The sequence below is a fragment of the Magnolia sinica genome, chromosome 17, assembly GCF_029962835.1.
Source record: "Magnolia sinica isolate HGM2019 chromosome 17, MsV1, whole genome shotgun sequence".
Classification (NCBI taxonomy): Eukaryota; Viridiplantae; Streptophyta; class Magnoliopsida; order Magnoliales; family Magnoliaceae; genus Magnolia; species Magnolia sinica.
In genome coordinates this window covers 43256330-43278585 of record NC_080589.1, presented here as the reverse complement: position 1 = coordinate 43278585, position 22256 = coordinate 43256330, and the positions used below count along the sequence as shown (strand labels likewise).

The following is a 22256-nucleotide window of genomic DNA, read 5'->3' as shown; positions in this document are numbered from 1 at the left end:
AATATGTGATGAGGACATCTGACCATCATATAGTGTCTACCAAAGGAGGAGGAGGGCCCAGACAACTGCCCTAGTTTCGTTATGGATGCACAACATCTATATGGGGCCCAGTAGGCCACTTTGAAGACCCCGCATGCATGGATCGTGCATCTGGAAGACCCCATACTGGAAAGATGCAAGTGGGTTGCTATTATAGGAGCATTAGACCGTTGAACCATTTGACTGTCAAATTATCATCTGTGGGCCATCGGACCACTGGTCCACTCAAATTTTGGATCACATGGGTACCCAGTTGTAGCCATTTTTATTTTTACTTTATGTTGGACGTGAATGATGGTTTGGATTGAGATTTGATGATTTAGATTCATTTTTTTTAGTTTGCACATTTTTAAGTACTAAGGGCATCATTATAAAGTTTGCTTTTTAAGACTATAAATAGGGGGGGTGGGGGGGATGTCCACACCCTAGCCCAAGAATATTGAAGGAAAAAAAAATATCCTTTTGTTCTCTTTTCTCCTCTTTGCATATTTAAGAGAAGTTGCGGAAACTTTGAATTTTTCCCACTTTCTCTCAAATTGGACCACCTACCACCAAATCCCAAAATTAGAATGTATGTGATGATGATTTCATCAAACACTCCTACATACTATGAAATTGGGGCTAATTGACTGCTGTTAGAAGTGGAATTTAAAATATATATATTGTTTTAATATTTTTAACTATTTTTTAACTAAAACATTTTTTTTCCAAAAATTCTCCAAAACTGCATGAATCAATAGATCAGGCCTCATACATGTTTGATTTCGTGTTTGGACAGTAAGATCACAACCAATTAGGGAGAATTGCAGAATTTTCAATTTTCCTCAATTTTCTCCAAATTGGACCAACTACCCTCAAATTTCAAATCGAAGATTCAAATTCTTGATTTTCTATACAAAACACAAAGAATTGAGCATTTCTAACCTTGGTGCTGATTTGATATGATTTAAACCAAAACAAAATGGATCGAAATGCGAAAATACTCACCGAAATAAAACCGGCCCTAAATCCACTTTGATCTTTATTCTGACTCGAAAATTTTGTTTTCTTCCAAAAGATTCAGGAGGATGGACCGAAATCCACCCTAGAGGTGTTTAGAAGAGGGAAGAAAGAAGGAAATAGAAGAAAAAATGAAGTATTTTTAGTTTTTTCTCAACACAGCACCGCACTCCCTGACGATATCAATGATATCTGTTGATATTGACAGATATCGTCGATACATAGGAAAATTACAAAAGAGCATGTGCCAATATTTTGCGATGTATCGCAATATGTCTGATATCATGAAATACATTGGGATACATACTGCGATACACTGGATTTTTTATACTCCAACAGGCTTTCTTATCACTAAGCAGCGATACCAATAATATTGGCTGATATTATTGATACTGCAAACAGTGGTTCGTATGTAGTGAGGTGAAAAGAAGAGGGCGATTAAGCAGAGAAACTAGAAAAGGAGCAGTGAAGCTGTCAATTAGAGGTTTGTGGGGTAGGAGCAGTGTTCGAAATATCGATACTATCGGCCGATATATCGGCCAATATTATCGTTATCGCACCCATGCAAGACGATACACCCCCAATAACCCCCGGAAGATACCAAAAAATCCCAATTTCAAATGTCGGCCGATATATCGTCGATATCGCACGATATTTCGACGATATCGCGCGATTTCCTCGAAAAAATCGAAAAAAAAAATAATCGAAACTATAATTATCCGAAAAAATCGAAAAAAAAAACAAGAAACTGGATTTCGGTACCTGTACAAGAGATCGTCATCATCGAAAGCTTCCATTTGGTGGGCCATTCCAATCAAAGATTCTTTCGTAGGTTAGTGCAAGCAAAATCTTCGATTTGGGAGAGAAATCTGTCAAAATCCGAAGAAATCCGGGTATTTGGGCGACATCGGGGGAAATCCTCGTCAAAATCTGGAGAATCTTCGCCGGAATCTGGAGAATCTTCGCCGGAATCCGAAGATTTGGGAGATTTTGGGGCCGAAACCCTCTCTGCTTAGAGAAAAAAGGGCGTCCGGCCCTGGTTTTTGAATAGGGTGGCGTCCGCATGAAATCGGATTGCGTACTGAGTTACTCGGTGCACTCTTATCGTACTGAGTAAACTCAGTTGGGCGCACCTTGAATGTATTTGGTCTATCCACGCCGTCCATACGTTTTTCCGGATCATTTTAGGGGTTGATCCCAAAACCGAAGTATATCAAAAGCTCAAGTAGAACATACCAAAGGAAACAGTGGAAATATTGATTTCCACCGTTGAAACATTTCTAAGGCCCCCGGTGATGTTTATTTGTCATCCAAACTATTCATAAGATCACATAAACATGGATGAATGGAAAAAACAAAAATCATCTTGATCTAAAACTTCTGTGGGCCCCCAAGAACTTTTCAACGGTAGACTTCAATTCACATCATTTCAAGTGGTGTGGTCCACTTAAACTTTGGATATGATTAAATTTTGGTTGAAAGCCCTAAATTTATATAATAAGGCAGATGTACGGAGTTGATACAATGCATGAATGACAGTGGGACCCCTAGAATTTACTTAGTACGCTTAGCGTACAGAGTTACTCAGTACGCAATCTGCTTCCGTACCGCACACCACCGACTGGTGTGTTGACGTCATCACCCAGTTTTGTGGGTCCCATCATGAGGTATGTGTTATATCCAAACCGTTCGTCCATTTGGTGAGCTCGTCATAAGACTTGAGCCACAAAATAAGACAGATCCAAAGATCAAGTGGACCACACTAAAAAAAGCAGTGGAAGATTAAAGGTCTACCATTGAAACCCTTTTGGGGTCACAAAATTTTTTATTGATATGATATTTGTTTTTCCTCATTATCCAGATCTGTGAGACCTAATGAATGGATTGGATGAAAAATAAATGTTATGGTGGGCATTATGGTGGGCCTTACAAATGTTTTAACGGTGAGAATCAGTCCCCACAACTATTTGTGGTGTGGTCCACTTGAGCTTTGGATATTACTCATTTGACCTAAAATGATCTCTCCAGATGCATGAACAATATAGATATAATCAGTGTTCGAGTTGTCGGTATCGCTACAAGTTTCGCTGGCCAGAGATAAAGATATAATATCGTTATCGCCGATAACTGGAAATGCAGGGAAAAAGGGGGAAACATGGAGAAAATGGTGGAATTTTTCAGTGAAACTTCATGACATGTCTAAATACACATATTTACATATTTAGAAATGAAAAAATTACAAAAAGAATGCATTAAATAAGAAGTTTCCATTTAATGGGGGCCAAAAGGCACGCGTTGTCGTAAGAAATTACTCAAATAATAACCAAAATGAGTTTATGTAATACAAATGGAAGCTTATAATAATTAAGACATGTAAAAGTAAATGCATTTAAAAAAATACACATTTATGGCCACATTTCATCCCTACATAGAATGACAAGGTGACTCGTAATCATTGTTCAGATCTTATGGCCGTTGAGAGTAGTACTGTGGCCCACTATAAATGTGCGCGGGTTATCCATGCTGGCCATCCATTTTTTCAGCTCATTTTAATAGTTGTTTCGAAATTTGAAGCATGTCCAAAGCTCAAGTGGACCAAACCACATGAAACATTGGTAATAATGATTTTCAGAGTTGAAACCTTGGGAGGGCCTACAGTGATGTTTATTTGTCATCTAACCTGTCCATAAGGTCACAAAGACATGGATGAAGGAAAAACACAAATAATATATTGATCCAGATTTTCTTAGGCCTCATGGAATTTTAGATGTTATAATTTCAATTCACACTGTTTCCGTGGTGAGGTCCACTTGAGATTTGGATATAATTAGTTTTTGGGCTAAAGCCCTCAAATTATTTGTTAAAATGGATGGACGGAGTGGATAAAATATGTAAATTATGGTGGACCCCATATAATTTACTCAGTATGCAAACACATGTACTCGAGTCGGTAGGGACGCGGCTCAGGTACGACAGGTTGAGCGGCAAGACTTGCCACCGTAGTGACATGTAGCTGTTATCTGGCCCACCATGGTTTATGTTTCGTATCCACACCGTCCAACCATTGGAAAATATCATTTGAACGTAATAGATAAAGAATGAGTCAGATCCAAATCTCTAATGAACCATACCACATGAAACACATAATGATTGGATATCCACCGTTAAAATCCTCCTATGGCCCACTGTACTATTTATTTGATATTCAATCTGTATGATTACGTCATACAGACCTAGATGGGGGCAAAAATCAAATATTAGCTTGATCCAATACTTTTATAGGTCCCAAAAGGTTTTTAATGGTCTACATTATTCCTGTAATGTGGTCCACTTGAGATTGGGATATACCTCATTTTTGATCTCATACTCTAAAATTGTCTCGAAAAATAGATGGACGGTAATGATACAATACATACATCATGGTGGGGCCTACAGAACGTTATGGTGGCCCAACGAATTGTTTAATGGTGAAAATCATTATCTCCGCTGCTATTTGTGGTGTGGTCCACATGATCTTTGGATATGATTCATTTTCTGGATAATGCCCTAAAATAATCTCTAAAAATAGATGAACGGTGTAGATATAATAAATACATCACTGTGGGGCCCACGTAACTTTAATCTCCTTTGAACCGTTCGTACAACTCGGAGCTCGAGGAGCGTTAGTGCTCGTCTGCGCACGCCACGTACCTACAGCAGCTATACAGCTACTGTGTGTACACCACCCATTCCACTTCCCTGTTTTTTGATAAACCGACCCCCGACCATGGCGATTTTAAAGCTCCCAAAAATCTCTCCCCAAATTTCGATTTTTTTTTTCAAATCCCCGTAAGCCTAGGTAGAATCCAGTTTCCTTTCAAAGCTATTCCATTCGAAGGAAAAAGGGGATTTTAGGTTTTTCGTTCTTCTGAAAGATCCGGCGCTGTTGACCACGTGAGTAAAAAGGTAAGAGAGCTTCTTCTTCTTCCTCTTCTTCTTCTTCTTCTTCTTTTTCTATATTTTTTTCCGAATAAGAGGGTCGTCGCCTAATGTCGCCGAAAACACGGCATTTGTTTTGCCTATTTTATCGAAATCTATAGGGGAGTTGGCTGATTTGGCCAGTGATCCGAAAATATCGCCGATAATATCGAAAATATCGGTGACATCTAGAAGAGAAACGAAATATTGGGGTTTCGGTATCGCAGGTCTGGCGACACCGATAATATCGGCGATATTATCGATTTCTCGCCGATAACTCAAACACTGGATATAATAAATACATTCTTGTGGGGCCCATTTCACTTTGAATCGTTCAGACAACCTGAGCAGGAGGAGCGCCTTCGACGGACGCACATTTCCTGTGAAAGACTTTCGTATTAAGTTCCTGCGCTGGGAACTCAGGTGGGACCCATTGTGATGTTTCTGAGAAATCCGATCCGTTCATCCGTTTTGTGAGTTTATTTTAGGACACGATGCCAAAAATGAACCGTTTCCAAAGCTCAAGTGGGCCGAAAACATGATAATTGAATGTCCACAGTTGAAATATTCATGGGCTATGAAAGTTTTGAATCATGCTAATATTTGTGATTTCATTTCATCCCTGTTGGAATGAAGTTATTAATGGTATGGATGGCACGTAAACATCACTGTCGAACTCAGGTAGGTTTCAACGGTAGGAACTTCCCTAACCACATTTTCCTTTAGCACGGCCCACTCAAGCTTGCTTCATTTTTGGCATATTGTCTTGAAATGAACTCACAAAACTGATGGAAGGGGAGGATTTCTCACGAACATCACAGTGAGCCCCATCTGGGTTCCCAGCGCAGGAACTCCATGCGAAAGGCTTTCGCAGGAAATCCACGTGTGTGGGGTGGGAACGACGTAGTGAGTAAACTTTGTGAGGCCACTATAGTTCATGTATTTTATCCGCTCCATCCATCCATTTTACCATATAATTTTATGATTTTAGCCCAAAAAGTGAAGCATATCCAAAGTTCAAGTGGCTCACTAATGGTCAATCACCATTGTTTCCTATGATATGGTCTACCTGATTATTGGATCTGCTTAATTTTTTGCATAATGTCCTAAAATGATATAGAAAAAAAGATAGACGGGGTGGATACTGGATATAGTTGTCTTAGTTCAATCGGACAGCGCAGAGCTTAGGACCCTCTACAAAGGAAACCTATTATGTGCCATTCTTTTTTGAGATTTTATGATTTAAAAGTGTGTATGGAGGTCTTTTTTAACAATCCCCAAAGTTTCATTAAAAAATTCAACCATTTTCCCAATGTTTCCCCATATTTCCCAAAAAGTGCAATAAACTATGCGATACAAACGATATATCCCGTGCGATAACCGATACGTATCAGTATCCCAAGGGTGCGATACATTGTGCGATACTGATATTTCGAACACTGGGTAGGAGAAGGGGGCATTGAGGTGGTGGAGCGGTGAGGCAATGGCTGAACAAAAGAAGATGGTGAGATGGTAACCCTTAGAAAAATAGTAGCAAACAAAAACAATCGAGGAAATGCTCAGAAAAACTAGAGAGGAAGATGGACCATTTGTGTAAGTTTTGCTTCTATTTTTTGGGCAGTACTATGAAGATGCGGTGTGGTGACCAAAGGGGTGACGAAGCACTAAAATCTAAAGAGGAATAAGTGGGTTTTGCAGCCAGTGAGGTGACTAGAAGAGGGTAGGGATGTGATGAGTAAGAAAGGTGGTGTAGTAGCAGCAATTAGAAGAGAGGAGGCGACTAGAGCATAGCAGTGAAGTAGTTGGGCTGTGAGGGGTGGGGGTGAAGAAGGTGGTGACAAGTAGCAGTTGGGTGGTAGATGGTAGCTAGAGGCCGGCGCCGAGAGGAGAAGAAATGAGATGGCCAGAGAGGCATGAAACGGAAATGAGGTGGCCACTGGACCAAGGAGAGAGGAGGGGCAGATGAGGGAGACAACCTTCCAGAATGGAAGAGAGAAAGGAGGGGGCAGGAGGGGAGAAAAGAACATGTTAGAAACATGATAAGGAATGCTCAACATGTGAAATAAATTTACCTTGATTAAAGGAGAAAAAGATCAGAGGTTTTCAGTGTCACAGATATGAGAACGCTGAGATGGAAGTGTGGATAGACTAATAAGGATATAATTAAAAACAAAGTCATCCAACGCAGCCCAAGAACGGCTTGATCATATCCAACAAAGCTTGAAGATAGCTTTATCGAGGGGACATTGATTAAGAATGAAGGGGCTGAATAAAGAATAAGAGGAAGACCCAAAAGGACATGGATCACAGTGGTTAGAAGGCATACTTGTTCACTTACTGAGGATAAGGCACATTCATAAGATCAATTGAAATTATATTTGAAAGAAAGTAGTCAACAATGACTTTGTTCAGCCTTAGGAATCCACTTTCACTATTCTATACTTCTCGTGGTTTGTTTGGAAAAGTTTTGAAGATCACCTGCACATCAGACATCAATCATCCTTCAACGAGGTTTTGGACCAGCTGATGTGTAACAAGTTAAAACCAAGCAATGTACAGAACAAAAGAATATCAAGTAACGCCACATATCCAAATCATTTATAAGTATAAAAATAAGATACAGCTCATTTTGGCATCATGATCTTATCGTTAAATGAGTAACTTAAAAAGCACACACAAATCCATTTCCATCTTGAAAGAAGATATGGAATGATTATTGGTACTCCTAAACATACAATATCCAACAAAAAACACGAATAAAATTGGTGGACTTGACACTTTGTTCAGCTATGTTTGAGATGCTAGGCTGTATAAACAAAATGATTTCCTGCAAAAAAATTAAAATTAATAGTAATTTCTAATTGCAAAAAAGAATACATATCGTTTGAAGATCAGCTTCCCACTTGACATAAAAAAGATAGATCCTTGTTTGTCCTGGATGGCACACTATCTTCCTTGAATCAACTTAATCATATAGTCCAGAAGTATTTTATTTCTTTTTAAATACAATGTTGGTAGAATTATTTCTTTAAAATGGAAAGATAAATATCCATCATCATGATAAGAAATTACCCTACATGATGCTGTGAATGCTGAGAACTTGTCATTGGCAATGGGTGATTGCGAGTTTGAATCGTCATATTGTCATTTTCAGTAGCGAGCCTCAAAATTGCGCTGTTCATCAAATTAATAAAGGTTGGAGCTGCATGCTGACAAGTACTGTTATGAAGTACAGTGTATCCTAAACTACCATCATCATTCTGATCGTCCATCACAATTGCGCCATACCTTCAAATGAAGATGCAAGATCAGAGAATATATGAGAGAAAAACTTAAGAATGAAAAATAAGCACTGCTTGCTTATCACGAACCAATAAATATCCAACAACTTAGCATTCCAGATAAAACTTAGAACTGTGCTGCCCAGATATGATTAAGGATGTTGACAAAAGTATGGGGGACCGCAAATACGACAAAGTATTTCCAAAAATCAAGGACATGGATTCCAATACAGGTATCTCATCCCATACTTCATTAGCATGTAAAAATTATAGGAGTTAAGAAATAATGAACGTTATAAAATAGGAAATCATTAAAACCATATGTTATAAGCATCTGTGCAGTATTTGGTATCAACGTTAGTTACCTTCAGCATATAGAAGTAACCGAATACCAAGCTTCGGAACATAAGTTTCATAATATCATAAAAAAGAAGCACAAAACAAAATCCAAAAAAACAAAATGAAACAAAAAGAATATGAGTATTCATTTCATATCATATTGGATTGACAAGAAGAAAATAATAAAGGAAAACTGGTTCAACCAACTCTAACAACCAAGTACACTACTAATGTGGTCCACAAAAAATTAGGACCGCTGACATTCCATCAAATAAATCAAAACCCTCAAAATTGACCAAAATCTACAATCTAGATAGTCCGATGGTCTAGATCCTCCTGGATCATGACCCTTGGATGGGTGTGATCTCTGATTGGTCAACTTGTGTGACCCAAAAGCACCAATAAGTCATTAAGACTTTACTTACTACCTCCTCCCACATGCTGTTAAGCCTTCCCCTTGCCCTTTTTGAGTCTTCAACTTGAACCATATCACTCCTAACTAGTGCAGTTCTTGGTCTCCATTGAACATGGCCAAACCATCTAAGGATTCCCTAAATGTATTCATTTCTAATACTATCCTTCCTTGTGCCCAATAGATTGATAGCCTAGTGGCAAACATGTTACACATGTGGGTGTCCATCGGGGTCATTTCCAGTGGACCCCGCTGTGGCATATGTATCTTATCTATGCCTTACATCCAGTTACTAGATTTGTATGTGCAGGCTACATGAGGAGCCGATGTTAGTCTAACGTGGGCCACACCATATAGACCTCTATGTTTCTAGTGGGGCCTGCCGTTCGAGTCCCGCTCTCTGTATATGATGTGCCAATTAAGGCCGATTATCACATGATATGTCTGATAACCCATCTCAACATCCTCATTTTAGCTACGCTCTAACCAAAAACTAAAAATAAACAAGTCCATAGCATCTTCTCAAACTTCTACCTCCTCCCTCCAATTTCCATACTGCATTTTATTTCAGTTTCCTATTCTTATCCGTTTCAAATATGACTATCCTGGCTTCCACTAAACTGACAGGCCACAATTTCCTTTTGTAGAAAAATCAGTTTCTTCATCTCATTCATCTTCGAGGACTAGTGAAATTTATTACTGGCCCCCTTTTACCTTATGTCTTTTACCCAACTCCTTTTCCAACCCAGCATTTGAAATGTGGCATTCATGCCCACTCTCACTAAGGAATCATATGGACAGGTTGTTGGTCTGACTATAGTATGTGTTGTCTGGCAGGCTTCTTCTTGAGACCACCTTTACCCACCAATCTCAAGCATGCATACTCTATCCAAAGCAATAGCTTCATTCTCTTCATCATAGCTCTTCCTCCATCTCTGAAGAGTATTTGTGATTAGATCGCCACTATTGATTGTCTTGACTCTTATGCAGACAAATCGCACTGACAATGCAATAGTTTGAGCATGAATATGAGTCATTTATTGACTCTCCTCTTGTGTTTCCAATACCTACCATCGTAAAATTGACTGCCCTTCTTGTTCATCAAGAAGTTCACCCTCAACATTGCACTATGTCAGGGACCAGCCCACCTTCATCTTTTATTGCTCAGCATGGTCATGGCAGTGGCCATGAAGGTGGCTGCAATGGTGGTCACTTTGATGGTCATAGTTGCACAGGTCTCAGTGATCAGCAAGATGACCAAGGAAGCAGCCATGGTTTCTTCTATGGTACCAGAAGACGTGGTGATTCAACTACAGGCCATGGTGACCGAGGTGGAGGCTATCAGTCAACCTATTTCTGGCCCAACAACATTCCTTCTGTATCCTTTTCTCAACCTAAGATTGTTTGATTTGTCAGTATCCTAGTCCCTGTCTACCTTCCATGCCTGCTTCTGTGTACAAACCCCCACTAAAATCGCTCCAATTTTTTTAAAATGGTTTGACCTGAATTTCCATCCTAAACAATGCATCAAATAACAAGTTTCACTGTAATAGCCTAACAACTTCACTTGTTAGCTTCTGACTGAATGACCTTCTCTTAAGTGTCCCTGTCTACCTTCCATGCCTGCTTCTGTGTACAAACCCCCACTAAAATGCTCCAATTTTTTTTTAAATGGTTTGACCTGAATTTCCATCCTAAACAATGCATCAAATAACAAGTTTCACTGTAATAGCCTAACAACTTCACTTGTTAGCTTCTGACTGAATGACCTTCTCTTAAGTGTCCCTGTCTACCTTCCATGCCAGCTTCTGTGTACAAACCCCCATATGATCATGTTGTTCTATGACTCATCTTTTCAGTCCAGTTAGCTTCCACAAGCACTAATAGCTTTCCTAATCTCTCTCTTGATACCCCCTCTAATCCGGATTGGTACCTTAACTGTGCTACCTCTCACATGATCAGGGATCCTAGCATGCTTTCTCAACTTACTCCTTACACCAGCTCACAGTTTTTTATTGCTGATAATGGTACCCATACTGGATCCTCTTCCATTACCCCACCAGTGGTAGGTTCACTGTACCCAGTGTTTTGAATGTTTCTCATCTTCAACTGAATCTCATATCTACTTCAACCCAAATAAAGATTTCCATTGTTACTTTGAATTCGATCATAACACATTCTTTGTGAAGGATCCTACAGCCAGTCAACTCCAGTCTCTGGGGATTAAATATATGGCTTCCAAGCGTCCCACTCATCTGATTCTGCTCTTTTCATTGCATCCTCTTCCTCATCAATTGGTTTGTACTCTATAGCATTGTCATTTTGTAACCCATATGCCATCATACACAATTAGAAGAAGATAGTTCTAAAGCGTTTTGAAAGATGATCCACCAAAGGAGCAAGTCAAATGTTCTTGCCATGATAAACATGGATGTGTCAGCTAATGATTCGATTGGAAAACATGTGTAAATTGGCACTAACGGTGAACTAACATGACAAGCAACCAACATGGAGGGAAACCTAAACCATCAGCTTGTCTGGAGGATAAACCACCATGATGCTTTGCTTCCACTAATCGATGGAGGCAACTAGATTCAAGGACATTATAAACACTACGGATTTTCTTCATAAAAGAAAACCATGCATTTTGCTGAACTGAAAGCCTTTCAGATCTTCATAAGAACCAAATTGAACATTTTAGCAAACATCATTAAGATTTTTGCTAACTATTGTTATATAGGCACAAAGTTAGCCACTAAAATCGCTCCAAATTTTTTTAAATGGTTTGACCTGAATTTTCATCCTAAACAATGCATCAAATAACAACTTTCACTGCTAATAGCCTAACAACTTTACTTGTTAGCTTCTGACTGAATGACCTTCTCTCAAGTACTTCATGCAAAATTTTGAATGCATCATAGGTAATTCAAGTCAGTTTACAAATATAAAAGAAAAGCTTTGAAAGAAGGGGAAAACTAGTAGGGGTGGACATCCAACCCCTACAGTATTTATAAGACATTCAAAGCGGAAAACTAGTAGGGTCGGACATCCAACCCCTACTGTATTTATAACATAGAATACCCCTAACTAAAACGGAAAAATAGGAAACAGAAAAACCTCCCTCTTCTCTCTCCCAAGTAGAGGCATAAATATCAATTATGCCTAACTTGCATTGAATTTGTCTTCCCACTTCAACTAAAGGGCCTTAGTAAAGATATCAATGAGTTGATCTATAGACCTGACAAACGGAGTATAAATAATTCCAGCAGTAACCTTCTCATGAATAAAATGACTGTCAAACAACCACTTGCTCTAAAAGTTGAAGCCGTTAGAGGATGGCATATCAATGTATATCAAGGGACTTTAACACTCCCCCCACATGCGGGGTGGAACTCTGCACAGGAATGTATTAGGCAAGGGTGGAGGGACACACACTCACACCATAAACAATGCCCTTATGGAAGAATATATTACGGAGGCATATTTGTTGCCCTCAGGATTCGAACACTTGACCTTCCTCTCTGATACCATGTCAAACAACCACTTGCTCTAAAAGCTCAAGCCATTAGAGGATGGTGTATATCAAGGGACTTTAACAATGACAATTAGCTTCAATATGTTTAGTGCGTTCATTAAAAAAAAGGGGATTAGAAGTGATCTGAATTGCACCCTGATTATCACAATACATGGACACAGTAGTCACCAGAAATCCTAACTCAACAAAAAAGCTTTTCAACCACAAGATTTCACATGCAGTATTCACTACAGCTCGATATTCAGCATCAACACTGGATTTTATAATAACAGTTTGCTTCTTAGTCTTCCATGTAACAAGATTACCTGTAAAAAATAATAATAATAATAAATAAATAAAAATAAAAAGTACAATACCCTATCGTACGGGAGATCATGCCCAGTCTACATCTAAATAACCTTCAATATTCATATGATTATTATAACTAAATAGATTGCCATGTCCTGGAGAAGACTTGATGTAGCAAAGTATGCAACGAACAACTTCTAAATAACAAATGCGAGGTGCATGTATAAACTAGCTTACCAGACTGATTGCATGAGATAGGGAAAAATGAGTAATAGTTAAATATATCAACTGACCAAGCAAGAGTTGATACATGCGAGGATCATCAAGAAGCTCCCCATAATCAGCCCATAGTTTCTTATTAAGCTTTAATGGAGAATCAAGGGGTTTAGCACCAAGATTACCAATTGAAGTCAAAAGATCAAGAGCATATTTCATGAGAGACAAAAAAAATACGCTTCTTTGAAGTGGCGACTTCAACGCCAATAAAATATTTGAGCAGCCCCAAATCCTTTATGTCAAAAACCTTACTCAAATAGAGCCTCAACTCAAAAATCCCACTACCGACATCACCTGTAACCAGTGTTTTAAATCTCAATGATATCAGCCGATATATCCCACGATATATCTTGTATCCCACCAGTGCGATACGAAACGCACAAGTAGTGCGATATATCCCACATGTCCGATCTAGTGAGCATTTTAGAATTTCAGCCCTTTCATTTTCTATAAATCATGTTACATTAGTGTCAAATTATTATAAATCCATGATTTTTCATGTTTTGTATGAAAAATCATGAATTGGGAGCTTCAATTTCAAGATTTGGAGGAGATGGGCCGAGTTGTGGAAAATTGAAGAAAAAATCAAATTTTCCTAATTTCTTGCAAATCGTTTGTAATCTTTATGTCCAAACATCAAATCAAACATGTATGTAACCTAATCTAGTGATTCTTCTTTTGCTTTTGAGTGTACTGCTTGTGTTTCCACACGTCTTCTTGCATTTATAAATTATATGAATAGACATTGAATATACTTGCATCAATTCAGTTAGACAACCCATAAATTAGGACCCCAATAAAAAGAAAACCTATTATGTATACTTGTTTTTTGTAATGTTTTAATTTATAAATGTGTATTGATGTCTTTTTTAACAATCACTGAAGTTTCATTGAAAAATTCGACCAATTTCCCAATGTTTCCCCATGTCCACGATACAATCAATATATCTCATGTGATAACCGATACGTATCTGTATCCCAAGAATGCGATACGTAACGCAATACCGATATTTCGAACACTGCCTGTAACAATAATACCATCCACATACACACTAACAATGGCAATGCCTCGCACACAAAGCCTAACAAAGACAGAGTGGTTAGACCGAGTACTTGTAAATCCAATACCAATCAAGGCCCCACTAAATTTATCAAACCAAGCTCGAGGAGACTACTTCAAACTATATATTTCCTTTTTAAGACAATACCTTATTTTCATTATTGTATTATAGCAGATATGAGTTGTTTTGGGTCTTTGGTTCTATTAGTGTTATGTTATTTCTTAGGTTTTTCTCCATTTCCTATTTTGCCCTTTTATTTAGGGATATTCTATATAATTTGGCATATTTTGTCTTATAAATACAATAAGGGTTACATGTCCAACCCTACAGGTCTTTCCATACTTTTAAAGCTTTTCTTCTTTACATAGTATCAGAGCAAGCTTAAACACTATTTATGGAAGGCAAAGTAGGTAAACTAAGAATTTCAGCCCATAGAAGTTCAAAAACATAACTAGCTGCTAGCAACTAAAAAATCCTCTTTTTCTCAATACTTCATTTATATGCCTCTACATTGGTGGTACAAGCAAATTGGAGATCATCCAGGAAAGATAATTCCTACTATAAACCAGACATCAAAGTCTCAATTTATTAGTAAATATTATAAATCCAAGCCATATTATTCTAATCAACATATAATTCATGAGCAATCAACCAAATCTCATGAGCAGTGGATTAAAAGAAGGCCTTCACTAACTTCTAGTTTCAAAGAATTCAAAAGTCATGACATGACGAGCAAGTTTGATTTCCAATCTCCATAAGAAGGATCAGACAACGAAAGTTCTGGTACCCACCTATATAACTTAACTTTTGTTTTCCTCCAATAAACATCCACAACTCATGATTTTCAAAATGAGAAATAAATCTCTACATCTTAGAGCTTATTGAATCAACTATCTCAAACCTTAACAAAGAGACCATATGAAATCCACACAATATGGATCAAAAATAATAGTCAAATCCCATTTTACAAAAAAAACAAGAAGAGCGAGATGGAAGATCTTACAGCTTGATTAACAAACCTAAAACATAAGGGTTATTGTACGCAAAATTCATTAAATATGGACATGAAAGACTCCATCGTTTGCAAATGCCCGATAGAATTTGCATGGGACCAACTGCAATTTCATACCATCTAATTTGACGTTCCAAACAGGCTGTAAATGTCACACCCCAATTTCAGTACTCGAGCCTTGTCACCGAGTCATGAGTGTGACTCGAGCATGAATTATAAACATTCACCACAACGAATATTCATAACCAAATATCAATGGAAAAGGCATCATCATTCATCAATTAAAATCATACAATTACAATGCCAAATTATTGAATTATCGTTTTATAAACAATCAATAACTAAGAAGTATTCATCTAGATCTTTTTCCACTCATAGGCAACCAAATATTCTTTTTCTTTATCTTTCTCCTCCAGGGGAATGTTCTCGAAATCACATGGCCAATCCCGGAGGCATCTGAAACACTCCTCGTCCTAGAATATTCCAAACAAGGTGCTCTATGAAGCTCAGCAAGTAATCATCTATGCATGGTTTACAACATATGCAGTATCTTCAAAATGCATAGTTCTAAAGTAAACAGTAAATGCATGGATGTGTTGAATGTATGCAATATTCCAACTTTTCTCAGTATGATTAATCCTTGAAGCAAGCGGGCCTTATTCTCTCTCGAACGTAAATGCCACGTGGTAGTGATCTACCCACCATCAGTGCGCAATCACCCATCCCAAATTCGTGGGCAACCTTTTCTAAGTTAATTTGGCTCCTTACCCGCTCAACCTACAATCTGATGCAGAGGCCCTAATGGTACCATCTAGGGAGTTGGGGAATCGCATCCCCAATGTCCTCTTCTTGCCTCTCTAATTTACGGGATCCTCAAGTCCCCGAGTTGTCTAGTGTTCACAATAATGCTAGGACAAATGCTTCTTATGTTCAACCACATTTCTAAATGATACAACTTACCAAATGCATATATCTAAAATATCATTGCAAGATTCACAAGCGTCCAGATAATAACTCGCAGCAGGAAATACCATGAATGAATCATGACATGCGTGCTATATTTAAAATGCAACTGTGTGAGACTACTTACCAAAGAATGATACGTCGGCATGAATGTGATACGTTTTCTTCACATTTATTTGTTTCTTCCTTAGATTCTCTTTTATTGCCTTCTTAGTGCACTCACTTTTCCTAATCGTTGCTAAATCCAAGAATTTACTACAATTGGACTTTCCTAAACGGGAATTTGAAAACTTTCTTTATTTAGAAAACTTGCCAAAAATGACACTTTTTTGTAAAACTGGTTAAAAATAAGGTTTCTATAGGGTATGACTATATGCTTGCCAAATTTAATGCTAGATCCGCAAACATGTACCATGAATCATCTTTTACAGCGCGATCTGTGTTACGATCATTTCTGACCGTAAATCAAGACCCTACCTTTAAGTAGCTCCACAAGTCAAGGAAAAATGTCTAGATTTATTGGATGTTAAGATCCATCCATCCATTTTCTTTAGATTCCATTAATTTAATATCACGGTTCCGATCGGTCCCTAAGATTCACCCAATTTAAACTAGATCGAACCATACAAGGATCAATTAGTACCATCATATTAAAATAATGAAATCTAAAGAAAATGGACAGTTGGATCAGATGCATCTAAACATCCAACGAATCTAGACCATTTTTTCCTTGACTTGTGGATCTACTAAAAGGTAGGACCACAATCTATGGCCAGAAATTATCATAACTTAGATCGCACTGTAAAAGATGATTCACAGCCCAAATTTGGGGATCTAGCACCAAATTTGGCAAGCATATAATCATACCTTGTAGAAACCCTATTTTTTGCTAGTTTTACAAAAAAGTATCCTTTTTAGCAAATTTTCCAAATCAGAAAATTTTCCTATTCCCGTTTAGGAAAGTCCTACTTTCAGTAAACTCTTGGATTTAGCAACGGTTAAGAAAAGTGAGTGCACTAAGAAGGCAAGACAAGAAAATCTACATTCATGCCAATGTATCATTCATGGTAAAGTAGCCTCATGCATGGTTGCATTTTTAAACATAGCACACATGTCATGAATCATTCATGGTATTTCCTGTTGCAAGTTATTATTTGGAAACCTGTGAATCTTGCAATGCTACTTTAGATATATGCATTTGGCAAGTTGTATCATTTAGAAATGTGCTTGATGATAAGAAGCATTTATCATGGCATTATTGTGAACACCAAACAACTCGGGGACTTGAGGATCCCGCAAATTAGAGAGGCGGGAAGAGGACCTCGGGGTGTGATTCCCCAACCCCCTAGATAGTACTATTAGGGCCTCCGCATCGGATTGTAGGTTGAGCGGAGAAGGAGCCTGACCAGCTCAGAAAAGGTTGCCCATGGATCTGGGCTGGGTGATTGCGCACTAATGGTGGGTACATCACTACCATGTGGCATTTACGTTCGATACGTAGACTACCACTCGTGTTAGAGATCAACCTATGCAAGTGGGGTGGGCGTTGGTAGGCCGAGGCAAGAGAGACTAGGCCCTGGTTGTTTAAAGGATTAATCATACAAAGAAAAATTGAAATATTTTATGCATTCAATACATTCACGCATTTGTTGTTAACTTGAGAACTATGCATTTTGAAGATATTGAATATATTATAAAACATGCATAGATGATTACATGATGGGCTTCATAGCTCACCCTATTTGGGACTTAACAGTTCAGGATGAGGGGAGTATCAGACGCCTCTAGGATTGGCCATGTGATTTCAAGAACATTCCCCCAGAGGTAAAAGAAAAAGAAAAATAATATTCGATTGCCTATGAGTGGAAAAAGCTCCAGAAGAATGCTTCTTAGCCATTGATTGTTTACAAAACAATAATTCAATAATTTGGGATTGTACCTAGATGATTTTAATTGTTGATGCATTTTCCATTGATATTTGGTTATGAATATTCGTTGTGGTGAATGTTTATAATTCACACTCGAGTCACACCCACGACTTGGTGACAGGGACAAGTACGCTTGAGTACTGAAACCGGGGTGTGACCGGTTGGTATCAGATCCTAGGTTTCAAATAATACTAGACCTACGGCTAAACACCAACACTTAGGAAAACTAGAAATTAGGACTTGAACTCCCCACCAAAGACAACAAATATCAAACTTACTGTATGAACCCTGAACATCCTTTTCATCTAATTTTATATCCATGGCGGAAAAGAGAGCTAGAAGGACTACGTAGAGGGCCCTGGCTTAAGAAGCAGGAGAACCCCTCGATGGGCGACGTTCTACTAGCCCTGGGGACTATGACTAGCTTCATAAACCAACAAATGCACCACAACCAAGAGATTTACCATGAGGTGGAAGATGAGGCACCAAGGGAGCCGAAGCGGGCTGGTAGACTAGTGAAAGAGTTCAAAAGATTAAATCGACCAATATCTAAAGGACGAGCGGACCCAATGAAAACAATTGAGTGGAGGATGGAAATGGATAAAATATGTGATGTCATGCAGTGTGACGAGGAGCAGAAGGTCACACTTGCAGTTTTCGCGCTTCAAGGAGAGGCATATTATTGGTGGAATTGATAGCAAGAACCAACGTTGTTGGAACCGCGTGAACCTGGGAGCATTTCTACGAGGAGTTCAATGAGAAGTACTTCCCAAGCAACAATTAGGAGGAGAAGGAAATGGAATTCATGCAGCTAAAGCAGGGGAATATGATATTAGGTGAATATGAGGCAAAATTTATAGATTTATCTTGCTTCGTAACTTATTAAGTAAAAGATGAGAAATGCAAAGTACGGAAGTTCGAGAGAGGCCTAAGGGCTGGTATTCAGAAGCAGATTGTCGTAATAAGGCTAGACTCTTATGCAGAAGTGGTAAAGAGAGCCCAATTGATCGAGAAGGACAACCTAGGATTAGGAAGGGAAAAGAGCAGAGGAAAGAAGTTAAGGGGAAGGGCAAGGACACCCCTAGTTCATCACAGAGGGGAATAGCCCTAGGAACCCACCGCCAAACAAACCAACGCCGCAACGCTTCAATGGAACTTACAACAATTGCGGAGGCGAAGGACACAAGTATCAGGACTACACTCGTCCTAAGCCCCAGCACCAGAACCAGTACTTGCAGAGACAGCATCAACAGTAGAGAGGATTAGGAGGTTATCAACCTCACAAAGGAGCCAGTAAACAACAACAACGTCAAGGAGGCAGTCAGAACCAATACCGACCAGGCGGACCTCATGCACAACAGAATCAGCAACCAGGCTAGCAACAGCAACCAAGGGGGTAGGCTTCACAGCTGCTAACTCTACAGGAGCAACTGTTGAAGGTAACCTAATTGTGTATTCTTGGCCTATTAGAGTATTGTTTGATACTGGATCTACTCCTTCATTCATCTCTAAGCATTGCATGAGGATACTAGGTTTGACCCCTAAGAACTTAAAGAAGGAACTAGTGATTGCAACCCCGATAGGAAAATCCTCGAAGATGAACCAAATATGTAGGTCACATCCCATAAAGATTGTTGACTCAGAAATGCCTGCCAATCTAATGACCATGGAGATGCAAGATTTCGAGGTGATATTAGGGATGGATAGGTTGGCATCTTGTCGTGCTAGGATAGACTGTTTTGAGAAGTTAGTCACCTTCTACATACTCAGACAAGCCTCGTTCCAATAGTTGAGGATGCAGCAAGGACCATTGGAAGGTCTCCTGATATTGATGGTAGAAGAAGAGAGTGAGCAGCCAAAGTCAGATATCAATCAGATTACAGTGGTCTGTGAATTTTGGAACGTATTCTATGACATTTGGGATTACCTCTGCAATGGATGGTTGATTTCAGGATTGAACTGGTACCCAGGATTGCATTTATATCAATGGCTCCATATCGTATGGCGCCAGCGGAGCTAAGGAAGCTGAAAGAGCATATTGAGAAGCTGTTGGAGCAAGGACTTATTCGACTACGCACTTCTCCTAGGGGAGCACCAATATTATTCATGAAGAAGAAAGATGAGTCTATGAGGTTGTGTATAGACCACCGCCAACTTAACAAGATTACCATCAAGAACAAATATTCGATGCCCAGGATAGACAGCATGTTCGACCAATTGAAGGAAGCCCAATATTTCTCAAAGATAGATTTGCGATCGGGGTACTATTAGCTAAGGATTAAAGAGAATGACATTCCAAAGATAGTGTTCCGCACACGATATGGGCATTATGAGTTTCTGGTAATGTCATTTGGGCTAACCAATGACCCAACGGTATTAATGGACTAGATGAGCCAAGTGTTTAAACCCTATCTTGACCAATTTGTAGTGATATTTATTAACGACATCCTCATATATTCGAAGATTTGGAAGGAGCATGAGTAGCATTTAACGACCGCGCTTCAGACCCTGAGAGAGCCGTTGTACGCAAAGGCTAAGAAGTGCAAATTTTGGCAAGAAGAGGTAAAATTCTTTGGCCACGTGATTTCGAAGGAGGGAGTATTTGTTGATCCATTTAAAGTGGAAGCGGTGTTGAATTGGGAACGACCCTAGAAGGTTTCGAAGATTCATAATTTTCTGGGTTTGGTTGGATACTACAGGAAGTTTATCAAAGGATTCTCCCGTGTCGCCGCGCCTTTGACCCATTTAAGGCATGTTTGGCATTAAGGTTTACATCATAATGCACTGTAATATTTTTCACTTTTCAACTCAGCAGTGTTGGGAAAATGGGAGACAATAGTGTGTGGCAATCTCGAGCCCCGTGCAGGGATTTCCTCGATAATGAAAATACAACACACTGGGTCTACTCCTCATTACACTTGGATTTGAAAATTTATGTTACAAAGGCTGGTTGGTCTAGCAAACTACAAAACCATGCTCCTTATTTCATATTTATATTAACATTCCAAACTTCTCTCACAGGTAATGCAAGGGCATTTTCACACCGGGCTCGAGTGGGGTAGCCCGTGGGATGGGGGGACACACTGGGGGTGGGTGACCCATGTGATTTGGGGCCCACGGGGGAGGTCTCGTGTTCGAGACTCCTCACCGGGGGTGATTAATGTGTATTTCACACCGGGCTCAAGTGGGGTAGCCCGTGGGATGCGAGGACACACTCGGGGTGGGCGACCCATGTGATTTGGGGCCCACGAGCCCACGAGGGGGGTTCAGCTGGGGTCCTAACCCATGAGATGTGGGGCCTGGGCTATGTGATAAAGGGATTAATTCGCCATACTCTAACAGTTGGAGCTTTTAGAGCAAGTGGTTAATTGTCCTGCATCAAATTGGTATCAGAGCGGGAGGTCTCGTGTTCAAGACTCCTTATTGGGGGTGATTAATGCAGGGGCATCTTCACACCGAGCTCGAGTGGGGTAGCCCGTGGGATGCGGGGACACACTCGGGGTAGGTGACTCATGTGATTTGGGGCCCACGGGGGCGGTCTCATGTTCGAGACTCCTCATCAGGGGTAATTAATGCACATTTCACACCAAGCTTGAGTGGGGTAGCCCATGGGATGAAGGGACACACTCGGGGTGGGCGGCCCATGTGATTTGGGGTCCACGAGCCCACAAGGGGGGTTCGGCCGAGGTCTTAACCCATAAGATGTGGGGCCTGGGCTATGTGATAAAGGGATTAATTCACCATACTCTAACAGTTAGAGCTTTTAGAGCAAGTGGTTAATTGTCCTGCATCAACAGGTTACAGAGGATCCATCCAAAGGTCGAGCTTAGCCGAAGGAATTGGAGGAGACGTCGTTACCTGCGAAGATCATCATAAGCACCCCATCATCTTCAGAGTAATGATTTGTCCATCCTCGGGTATGAATCTTTGAAGAACAACTGTCGTATGAACGTTATTGGCCTGTTGTATGTCTCTGCCATGCCCATTCTATAAATGGGATGGTGTCAGATGAAGGTGTTACACCGATGACCCTCTTTTCTTACTTGTATCCTGGTTTCGAAAGCGGATTCTATCTTCCCACATCTACACATTTTTGGTTTTTTAACTTACTACACACACGCACATGCATGTGTCATCTTCATTGACCCCGTTTGCCCACCATCTCC

The 22256-nt window shown here is 39.5% G+C and overlaps 1 protein-coding gene across 2 annotated transcripts in view; it reads right to left on the bottom strand.

Moving 5' to 3' along the window:
• LOC131231407 (ABC transporter A family member 1) overlaps positions 1-22256 on the bottom strand; it is a 184530-nt gene that overhangs the window by 72597 nt on the left and 89677 nt on the right. For both annotated transcript variants that reach the window (XM_058227578.1, XM_058227579.1), the window contains one exon: positions 8073-8283. In XM_058227578.1, coding sequence (XP_058083561.1) covers positions 8073-8283 — 211 coding nt within the window. The remainder of the gene's footprint in view (positions 1-8072; positions 8284-22256) is intronic.